This window comes from Misgurnus anguillicaudatus, chromosome 5 (assembly GCF_027580225.2).
Source record: "Misgurnus anguillicaudatus chromosome 5, ASM2758022v2, whole genome shotgun sequence".
Classification (NCBI taxonomy): Eukaryota; Metazoa; Chordata; class Actinopteri; order Cypriniformes; family Cobitidae; genus Misgurnus; species Misgurnus anguillicaudatus.
Window position 1 is genome coordinate 41290658 of NC_073341.2, and position 11843 is coordinate 41302500.

The following is an 11843-nucleotide window of genomic DNA, read 5'->3' on the forward strand; positions in this document are numbered from 1 at the left end:
AAATTAAATAATTGTCAAAAGTGCCTTATAGCATGATATGAGAGAAATATAATATTCAGAATTTACAGTTTGTACAATGATCATTCATTTTGGTGAAAGCAGTTTATACCCTCATCAAGTCATGCTTTCTATCTGGTGCAATAACACACAATCACACAGAGAGAGAGAGAGAGAGAGAGAGAGAGAGAGAGAGAGAGAGAGAGAGAGAGAGAGAGAGAGAGAGAGAGATACTGTGTGTGTGTTATATGTCGCCAGAACTCTTTTCTGCAGGTATTTTAATTATTTTCAGGTCTTATAAACACATCTTGATTCACTAACACATTAATAAATAATGTCCCACCCGCCACAGTCCTCGGCCCGCCCATTACCCCGCCCCCTCCCTCCCCCTGCCAGGATCAATATCTCTTAACATCTCACTTATTTTATTAGTGCTTTTGGTTTTGCGCGTGTGATTGAGTGTTTCTCTGAGGAAATCTTTGGTTTTGCTTAAGTGTCCGTGACATTTAATCATGCCGTGTAATTCCGCGCGGTCAATCCGTTAATCCACCTCGATTGATTCGCTGCTCTCGCTGATGGCTTTGCACTCGTTGGGCATCCGCTGGTGTCTGCTGAGCTGCGTGGCCTGCGTGAAACTGCGATCACACCTCTCACACCTGCGCGCGCACATAGAGAGAGAGAGAGAGAGAGAGAGAGAGAGAGAGAGAGAGATGGTGAGTGAGTGAGGACAGAACATCTTTCATCTCCAGCACCTTTAAACACAGCTGACACTTTAAAGCGTTCTGAATGTGGATGCGTCTCTGGGTGTAATTGCCACCCGCGTCCGCGCTCCTGATGACGGCCTGAGCGCCTCACAACACACGCAAACTGTCAATAATGTGAGCGGATGGAGGGTCCCGGGGGACGCGCTTCAGATGAGAGCGAGCATCATTGTCACGTTAGATAAAGAACAAAATGCGCTTTTCGTGAGTCTTCTGATCAAAGGCGAGCGTTGCGTGATCCTCGTGACAGCGCACGCGTACGTGTCTCTCTATCTGATTCACCTTCATACTGACGCGTTACAGCTGCTGCTCACAGTAAAGCAAACCAGCAGAACTAAAGCTTTATAACTAAAATAATAAGATTGTGGGTTTAAATGACATTCAGTCTTATATATATATAACAGCAGAATCAGTAGTTTGACATTTGAGTTTGGAGGTCTAGACTATATTATCTATATCAGAACAAGTTGACTACATTCAAATAACACAGCATAAATGTTAGATAAAAATAAAACATAATATTGGATTTCATGTTTTTCTAAGTATTTTTTTTATTATGAACATTGATGAAATATTGCAGCGTCCTCCTAAGTTATAATGAATGAGAGTTTGACAGTAAAAAGGTTTAATGCCTTACCCACCGATATACACTGCAAGAAAAAAACATCCACAGAATTAATTCATTTTAGGACATATTGGTCACTTCTAAAACACAATTCAATGCCTAATTTAAAATACAAGTCAAATCAAAACAGAAAATTCGTATACAGTGAAGAGTACATTATGTCATTCATTTATACAATCTTGAGCTGAACACGGCAGGTGTTGGTGTAAAAACGAGCGCTTGAGGACACTTTGGAAGTGGTGATGTGTTTTGTTTGCTATAATACAAACACAGTCTTATAAGTATCTGATTTTGCAGATCATTTGTTTAATCAATGCATATTATTGTGCTAGCACAGCGTGTAGTAATCCACCACGGACCGTTGGCTGAATGTCTGATTCATACGGCACACTTATCTAAAAACACTTCAGCAGCTTTGAAGTCGTCCTCTGATTGGTTGAATTATATTATATATCTCCATGTGTGTCGCGTTCTTTAACGGTCCGTCTGGAAACAACACAAAGCCGAAAAGTAAACTCTTTAAAAGACGTCTTATAGGGCAGTGGTTCTCAAACTTTTATGGCTGAAGTACCCCTTTTTATGATTTTTTCAAGCCGAGTACCCTTTAACCAGACAACAACATTTAGCTTTAAAATACAGTGAAATAAGAGTAAGACAGTAATTATATCTGATGCTCCAGAGCAGGTTTATTGCTTACTCATCATGAAACTGCTGGTATTTTTGAGGATCTGATTTGCATCCTCTTTTCAAAAGCCACCTCTCCTAACTTAAATTATTTTTGCGCAGATCCTGCTCCTGATTTTGGATTCAGGTCTCAATAAAAACTGTTAATGATACTGAACATATATTCACAAAAGGTTTAAACTTACAGCAGTAAGCAGTAACAATATAGCAAAGTATAAACTGCAAGCTACAAGTTGAATATGTCAGTATTAAAGATTAGTCTGCTGCTACTGCTACTGCAGCTAGTTAGCGGTGTCAGGTTACAAATGAGTGTGCGTCCGTCGAATCACCGTGATGCGCTATTATCAGATTTGCACACATGCAATTAAACATACATTTGAACAAATATGGCATAAAGATAGATTTAAATAGATTGACATTCATATTAAATTGAAAATAAACCTGAATTATCAATTTTGTGTGGATTACAGCTGCTTTCCCAATGTTATTATGGAAGCTTTAATGAGGTACATTTAACCAAATAAAACACAATCAAATTTACAACACTGACTGATGTCACTTACTTGAAAAAAAAAATAATATATATATAAGTATATATGTAAACTTTAAGTAAGAAATGATAACAGGAGCAGACTCCGCATATCTCCGTTGCTGAAGCTGCTGAACTGAAAGGTTAGCGCATGCGCCAGACAAGATCAACCGGTTGAACTCGCACATGCATTTTCTACAGTGTGCTTTAAATTTATGATTTTTTAATGCATCTATGTGTAGTCCTAATGTCATATAAAACACTATCATCATGATTTACTTATTTTATTGATTTATTCCTAGTTTCCAATTTCTCTCACGTACCCCATGCAGTACCCCCTTTGAGAACCACTGTTATAGGGGGTCGCACAAGGGGAGGCGCAGCTCAGGGCCCGCCGTGTCGAGTCGCGTCTAGGACAACTTGAAAGTATCGTAAACCGGAAGTGTACATTAAATAACGCAAACTTAGTCAGATAGCGTCTACTTCAAAATGCAAAATATACGTAAGCAGCCAATGTTAGTCGTTATTGATTTGGGACAAATATGATGTTATTTAATGTTAAACTATGTGAGTGATGCGACAGGGATTTGAGTAACCTCCTGAGTCAAAGCTGGGCGCAACAGACAGACGTCACCTGTCGGGGGCGCTGGTATGTGTATACTCATAGAAAACAATGTGTTCGATTTTTTTAAACGGTTCTGTCTGTCTGTCTGTCTGTCTGTGTCAGTTTTATCTGTTGAAGAAACCTATTTGAAAGCTGATGTAATAATTCTTTAATCAAAACTTTAAAGGTCAAATGTGAGTAATAGTTGAATTGTTTGTAAATGTTTCCAGAAACATGAAAGTGCTGAGCAGGAGGTAACGGACGGTCATCACAATGTGCAGGAGAGAAGATGACAGACTGATTCTGCACAATGAGAAGAACTGAGTGCATTGATTGAGTAAAGATTTGTGTGCTGTAGTCATTAATGTCTTTGTGCTTTTGTCTCTCTAGAGCTCCTGAAGTGCTGATGACACTCATTGCTTATTAGATGCTTGATTTGTCACTGAATCTCACAGCAATAAAAACTGTCTGTGCAGACAAACAGACACAGACAGACATCAACAGTATATTAAAGGAAATTTAAATCAGCAGTGAAGTTATTTTTGTATTTGTACCTTTAAAGCTTTATTGAAAAACTCAATGTATCGTTTACAGTGACATCACATTAAAAAGAGTCGAGTTTAAGTAACATATGAGGAACTCAGATGCAAAAGCCGTTAAATGCCACCTCCTTCAAAAATGAAATCATAAAATTAACTGAATGCTCTCAGCACATATTATACATTCATCAAATACTTTCACTTCAAATCCCTTTAATCCCGGCCTCAGGCCATTCAGGAATATCCTGCTTTGTTGTCTGTTAAGCGTCATAATGAATTTTCATGAAGTCTTCTAAGTGCATGAATGTGAAACAAGCATAGATCAGATTCAAACTTGTAAGTATTTGCACCTGAATACAACCTGAATGTGGCGGTCACACACAGACATCACAGCGCCCCCTAGTTTGTGCTTCAGTTTCTTCATTTGTACATTTTACCCGAACCCGACATGCATAAATAATTTCCTGACCCGAGAAAAAACAGACAAAATTAGACCAGAACCCAACCCAACCCAGTGGTGCTTTTTAACTCGTCTAGAGCTGAAAGTTAACGTCATTGATGAGAATGCAGTCTGCAGCCTCTAATCTTTACTGATTCGGCAACTGTTTACTACACTTTTTGATGTAGTAAAAAATATTAGACTAACCCTCATAATTTCTACATAGTAGCCTAATATTAACATTTATTGGAGTGTTATCTTAAGCCAGGACTAGGCCTTAGTTTAATTATGAAATATAACAAACATGCCTTAATAAAAAATTACATGTGTACATTCTGAGGCAAAACAAAGGACACTGGTGTATTTTAAGATATGTCAGTGCAAGTTGTTTTAAGTTTGGACAGCTCTTACATTTATTTCCCTGTCTGGGAAAACCACCCCATAGAAAACTAGATTTTCCTAAGTTAAATGATGATACATACCGTCGCTGTCCGATGAAACTCACGTATGTTCATTTTGCCGATTTTGAGATTTTTCGACAGATTGAATGTCCAGGTTCATTTCCATATACAGTATGCGTCACATACCTAAATAGCCAATGAAAACTTGTGAAATCATGTCATCTGATTTTCACGTACCCGTTTGGTGTCAAAGCTGTCAATCATGCCACATATCTTCCGCCTGTGAAGCATCTCGCCGGTCTCGTAAAGTTTCATCGAACCTCAGCACTGGATATAGCCGAATAAACATGACAATAACTTTCCTTCGAGGTAAACGTTTCCCCCGGACGCCAGACTAACATCTAGGAGTTACTTAATTACGGTAGGACTGTGCAAACAAAGTATCTGTCTAGCATTGGTGATATTTACGCTGGGGATTTCCCCACCACTTTTTGAAAGCATTTGGTTAAAATGTTCTGAAAAATCAAGCGATGCTTTAAACTGGTTTTGTGGTCCAGGGTCACATATGTTGCGTTGTATGCTTATGATGTGTTTTCTTCTACATGTGTAATGAAATTCATTGTAATCATTTATTAAACGCGCTGCTGTTTTCTACGGTATGGTGCTTTGGCATTGTTCGGTTGAGCTGGTGTTGCAGGGACTGTTACATGTGTGATGTGTGCATTCGACATTGTTGAGGGTTTATACATTTATGCTGAGTATTTTCTTGTTGTTGACTGGCATACGCTATGCCCATTTTTGATGCGCGTTATTCAATATTTTTCCCGTCCTGCAGTAATGTTTTTTATCTGATCTTTTGTCCCCACCACTTTTCAACACAAACTGACGCCCCTGTTGTGTAGCATTACCATGTCAGTGTATTGATTCATTGTCCCTTAATGGTTTGCAAGAGACATTTAATACACTTATAATTAATATTAAATAAAGTAAGCGTATTTAACCAAGACGTAGGCTATTTAATAAACTGAGCGTACTCATCTGTCAATATGAAACGCGACTTGCCCATTCTAATTAATGATCGGAAGAACGCGTATCGATCAAAGTTACTGTAAAATATGCACGCATGTCCATTTAAACTCAATTTTGGTCAAATGTGGATTATATCATGACACTGGCAAGACTATGGTTACATGTAAATATGCCGTACCAAGTATGACAACGCTACATTCAACTGCTTTTGATATACGGTGTTTTTTTCACTTTCTGAAAAGTTACCGTTTTGGACATACGTGAGTTTCATCAGGCAGCGACGATACACAATTACTCCATGTACAAAATGAACTGTGTGGGAATAGTAAGTCATATTTTATATTTTCTTGTATTATTTAACTGTGTTATTATAGTCACTGCACATAGTCCTAAAATAATTAAGTAAATTTTAATCAAAAACTTAAGCGCGTTCAAGTCAAAAATCTGAGTTCATTTAACTCTAGTGTATAAAATCCATTAAACTAAAACATTCAAGTAAAATGAACTTAAATTAATTTGCACATGTTGTAAGGAACCCCCATAATCCTTTGCGCCTGAATATTTTGATTTTTTTATGCTTTTTCACACAAGAACTTTAACGACTTAAATGTTTGTTAATAAAATGTCATAAAGGGTTTAAGCTCTTATATTTATAATATTGTTTTGTTGTAAATGATCAGTTTGCGAAGTCACCATTCAGGTAATCAGTGTTTACTTACATGAACCCTATTAGGAACATTTTATTGTATTTCTCTACACAGTACTGACAGTTCATGTTTCTGTGGAGAATCAAGTTTATTTAATGACTGACTCATGAATTTTGTGTTATAATGCCTAATTAGGGAGTAACTAAGTCTCTACAACTATGTTAAAAAAAATAACATACAGTAAATACAATCTACCATACAACATCTAACTTCTAAAATAAAAATAATTAAGTGACATTTATTTAATATTTAACAAATGTTTCATGCATTATTAAGTAGATTTTATTTTATTTTAGTAGTTGTACTTTTAAAAAAGCAGTACATTTTACCTTAAAAAGTTTGTGCAAATTGTTAGGAGGATTTTTTGAAGTAAATTTTACAAGTTGTTTTTTTTCAGTGCATGTTCTGTCCAAAAAAAAGTGGATTTATTTAGAAGTGAAAGCTTTTGTCAAAAAGCTTAGAGGCCTTTAAAGCTTTATTTCATTGATATTTAACACATTTATCTGTCAAATGTGTTAAACACCAATGAAATGACTAAAGTGACATTTTATAAACATGAAAATCTCAATTACTGACTAACTTTTTATTGGCATTAAAGTAAAATGACTGAACCTAAACATGTGAGTCTAATAATAAATTCTTATTTACAAGAAAACATGTCAGATGCACTTTAAGGGTTTTGCATCTAAACTCTTTTTATATATCGACTTATATTAACAGTCTTGTTGGATTTGTACAGAAATCTAGGCAGCTGTGTGAGCCCTTCAGACCGAGACAATAATATTTTCATGTCATAAATGATTAAAACCGTGTTGAGTTATGTTCTGTACGCATGCGACAGCTGACAGTCTGTGGTGGAAAACTAAATAAAGAAGTAAATGTTGACTCACTGAAAGTAGGATGAAGTCATGTGAAAATAAACTCTGATCAGTCAGTAAACATTACAGTAAAACAGGATGAGTTTCTAAGAATGAATGGTACTCACGGTTACTTACTTGAAAGGCTTCTCTCCCGTGTGTGTGCGAATGTGATTGTTAAGAGTCGTGGCTCCGGCGAACGCTCGACCGCAGTAGCCGCACTTGAAGGGTCGATCGCTGGAGTGTGTCACCACGTGATTCCTCAGCTCCGAGGGTTGAGAAAAGGATTGGGAACAGTGTCCACACTGATACGGTCTGAAGAAACAGAGCAAAACACTGCTATGACCTTCATCAACAACAGGCCAACAACAACACAATCTCATCCATCTATCAACATCTCACAGCACAACACAACATCACTGACTACACATTCATTATGACAAAACATAAACTGACTATCAAACTAAAACATCTCAAATAATCTGTCACAACTTTACATTTACAGTAAGAGACGTTAAACCAGCTTCTTACAAACATTTCTGTGCTGTATGTCTATAAGAAACAGTAAATGTATTATTTAATAGATTTAGTTTTATTTGACATCATGTATGATATACAATATTTCATAAATCAAAGACATTCAGCGATTCACTTTGATTTAAATTGGTTTTATCCCTTCAAACTAATCTGTCAGCTTCATAATCAGCAGCATACGTAAAAGATTTGTCTGTGATGATTATTTGTCTTAAAATACACTATAGTTAACATTTAAAGTGAATCAAAACCTTTCATAAAAGCTGTCTTAAAAATTTAAACAATACCCATTCTTGTCTTAGGACAACTTTCATTAACTTGTTTGATCCACTTCAAATGTTAACTAGTGTAGCTTGAATGTTATACCCTGACCTTATTTAGTATACGTGATCTATGAATATGCTACCAGCTGGGACCATAGATATATCTGTACCTAGATTCAGCAGTTCCAGACACACAGCTGATGATTTCACAATGCAAACGTGTGTTGTGAGTTTGCTGCACATATTTAATATGAAATACATAATCTAATATTAAATATTAATATTAAGTATATAAAAATACAGTATATCAAATGAAAGATCAGACCCTCTGCTTTAAAAAAAAAGTTTCATCCGATCTTAATTTTTCTCTTTTTATCATCTATCAAATATGGGTAAGTTTCTTCAAAAATACAAAATTTTGAGCAAAAAGTTGAGATAATTGCATTTTTGTAAAGGACTTTGTTAGAGATCAGATTCAGAGCGATGATCAACACATACACAGAGTTTTTACTGTTTTTGGATCAGTGGATGTTTCAGTGTTTTAGAAGTTGGGTAACTGCAACACCTAATGGATAATAGCAGAAATATAGATTGGCAGGGAAGCGTTTTCTCTTAATTGATGAGATAACTCATGAATGGCAGTGAAAGTGTTAACAGATCAGAGCATTCACACGGCACATAGAGCTGATGATGCTGCAATCGTTTCAGTGTCGAGTCTATACAGCATCCATACATTATATCTATGACTCCAACTACTGATCCACTCGTTCAGCTGTGTTGACGTGACTGTTTACATGTTTGTGACGTAGGAAAACGAGGCAATTTCTAACCATGGTCTGTCTTTTAAAAACTTCCAGTTTTTGGGAGAAAATACTCAGCAGCAATATTGCTGAATGATGATTTTGCACATGGTTTGTGTTAATGCATATTAAAAACACCACATAGACATATTAACAACAATAAAAACTTAATATTACTTTAAAGGTCCCATATTTCAAAGCTTTCTAGAGGTTTATTTTAGGTTATGATGTTCTTAAGAATATATATTTGCAGTTAAAGTACCAAAAACAATCTCTATATATTTTTACAGCTCCTCTTTCAGGAGTTCTGCTAAGAACAGTTCGTTTGGCCTATAATAATACATATTCATGAGCCTCTCTTCTGATTGGCCTGTTTTATGAGTGAAATACACAGTTGAAATAACGTCACCCATACACTAAATCTTAGTTTCTGTACACTAAATGTTAGGTTGGTAAACCAAGAGACACAGAGACTAAGAGATTTTTAGTTTAACTCAATAAAAAAGCATCACCAACAGGGCCGGTGTCTGTAACTTAAAGGGATACTTCACCGATTTAGCATTCAGCTTTGTATCTGTAGAGACCCGGCAGTATTACTGAATGACCATGTTTCCCTCCATCGTTTCCCCCTGAGAGGAGAGATGTCTGCGTTTTGGTTCTGCAAGGAAGTCCTCCGATGATGTAATATGACGATTTTTGCATCGTCGGAGGACTTTTTTGCAGAACCAAAATGCAGATATCTCTCCTCTCAGGGGGAAATGAGGGAGGGAAACATGGTCATTCAGTAATACTGCCGGGTTTCTACAGATACAAAGCTGAATGCTAAATCGGTGAAGTATCCCTTTAAGAAAACAAACAACATCTGATTTCCAACAGATATTCTATTAAAATTGTGGCTACCAAAGACTGTACCATTGCAAAACATGTAAGTTAGCATCACGTTAGCAGTGCATAACTGTTTACATTATATCATTTCAGTTTTCTCTGGCTCCATAATCTAACTTAAAGTTAGGGCTGCAAAATAAAGCGCATGCAAATGTCTCGCGCACTACTGTACGTCTGTAAAGCCGGTTTCTTGATTAGTAGTAAATCATCACCTGTTTTTAGAAGCGGCAACCGGCAGCAGGTTCTGAAAGCAGGTGATGACGCTTTACTACTCAACAATCGCGTGCAAGTTATTGTGCAGCCTTACTTAAAACGTGTTTACTTACGGGTTGTGGATTTGAGGTCGGACCCAACGTAGGGACTGCACCATCTTTGATGAGGAGATTCTTGCAGAAACCAGCACTGAACTGCCACACTGAAGCAGTCACTTGTGAAATGTTTCAAACAGACGGCTAAAGTCAAACTAATTGTTGAGGATTTTTTAAAATAAATGAACATTAACTATTGTTCTAGTATATTCATGTTTTTCAGAAGCCTGTGCATTGATTTCGTGTCCAGACATCCATCGATTGAACAGCGTTTTCTCGACATGGTGCGTGCGATATTTCTTGGAGGTTTGTTCGGCAAAAAAAGGGGGTGGAGTGATGGACGGTGAACGTGCTCGGGGTGGTGACTAAAGCAGTGACTGTGTCTTCTTGATGTCACGATTATTTGACTGTGAAAAGATTGTTTAGAAACTTATATGGTACTTACTAGACCACGACCGATATGCATTTTATTGGGCCAATGCTGATACAGATATTACGGGGTAAAAAAGACAAATAACGATATATCAGCCGTTATTCTTTAGGGGTATATTATAGTACAATACACATATACTACACTATATTATACTGTAATGAATACACTATATACATTAACAGAATATCCTACTCAGGCCCGGCTGCAGAATGAAATGACTGAGGGGGCATGTGAAATTTTTGAGGGGGCTTAACCTTATACCATCAATGATACACTGAGATCTCGCTTTGGAAAGACATACTTTTAAATGCAGCGGTCCATAAAACACTCCATACGCAACTGCACAGCACAGGTAACCAGAAACTCACTGAATACAAAAATGAAACAGAGGGGCACAAATCAGATCTGAGGGGGGCAATGCCCCCTTTTGCCCCGGGCCTGATCCTACTATATATAAATAAATACATTTTTTGCAATGATCACTCACAAATGTGGTGATCCAACACTTAAAATGACATGATAAAGATATGTTATGTAGGCAGGTGTGTTTAACAAGTTAACAATAAACTTTATTATCCAAAATGAGTCTGATATTTGTATTTGTATTTGTATTTGTATTTACGTTTATTTGACAGGGACAATGCACAATATGTGATTGGACCAGATTATAGCCACAAGGCTAATTTACATCTGTTGTCCCTGGACAGCAGTTGATGTTGTAAGTCAAAAAATAAAAGTAATAATAATAATAATAACAATACAATTAAACTAAATAATTCATAAAACAAACAAACAAAAAAAAATCACAAATAAACACAGAGACAAGTATCAATGACTAAAAATGTTCACAATGCTGGTTTGCTTTCAACCATTTCTTAAGGCCTAATTTAAAGGTGGTGAGTGTAGCGCTTTGTCTAATACTAACAGGGATGCTATTCCACAACCCTGATGTTTTTACCGAGAAAGCAGTTTGGCCAAAGGTGGAATGCCTAAACACACTTGTGCAATCCCGCCTAAGTGATGCTCGTGTGGTCCTTATGTTACTTGTAGGTCCACGCAAGCTCACAAATTGTTTAAGAGGTGGTGGTGCAAGATTATTTATAATTTTAAAGAATAAACAAGTATTTGAAAAAAAAAGAAAGTTGTCTAAAGTTAATAAACCATATTTCTCTATGATAGTGCAATGATGATAACTGTAAGATTTTTTATCCAAAATTTTCAGTGCATGTTTATATACTTTATGCATTAATGACATAATGGTTACATTTGCTTGAGACCAGGTGGTCAAGCAATACGATATGTGTGTTAAAATCATAGAATGAAAATAAAGTTTAGCTGCCTCTATAGTCATCTGATTTCTAATCAACTTAAAATTGAAGAGATTCCTTTTAATTATTCCATTTACTTTTTTGATATGTTTTTTAAAAGTCAAATTTGAGTCAACAATG

The 11843-nt window shown here is 36.4% G+C and overlaps 1 protein-coding gene across 4 annotated transcripts in view; it reads right to left on the bottom strand.

Moving 5' to 3' along the window:
• Positions 1 to 391: 391 nt before the first annotated feature.
• The window catches only part of prdm6 (PR domain containing 6), a 30635-nt gene continuing 19183 nt past the window's right edge, over positions 392 to 11843 (bottom strand). For 3 of the 4 annotated variants that reach the window (XM_073868186.1, XM_055168493.2, XM_055168492.2), the window contains 2 exons: positions 7311 to 7487; positions 392 to 653 (listed from right to left, as the gene is read on the bottom strand). In XM_073868186.1, the coding sequence (XP_073724287.1) occupies positions 539 to 653; positions 7311 to 7487 (292 nt within the window). In that variant the 3' untranslated portion in view covers positions 392 to 538. Of the gene's footprint in view, positions 654 to 7300; positions 7488 to 11843 lie in introns of all 4 variants that reach the window. The other variant, XM_055168494.2, reaches the window with a different exon arrangement.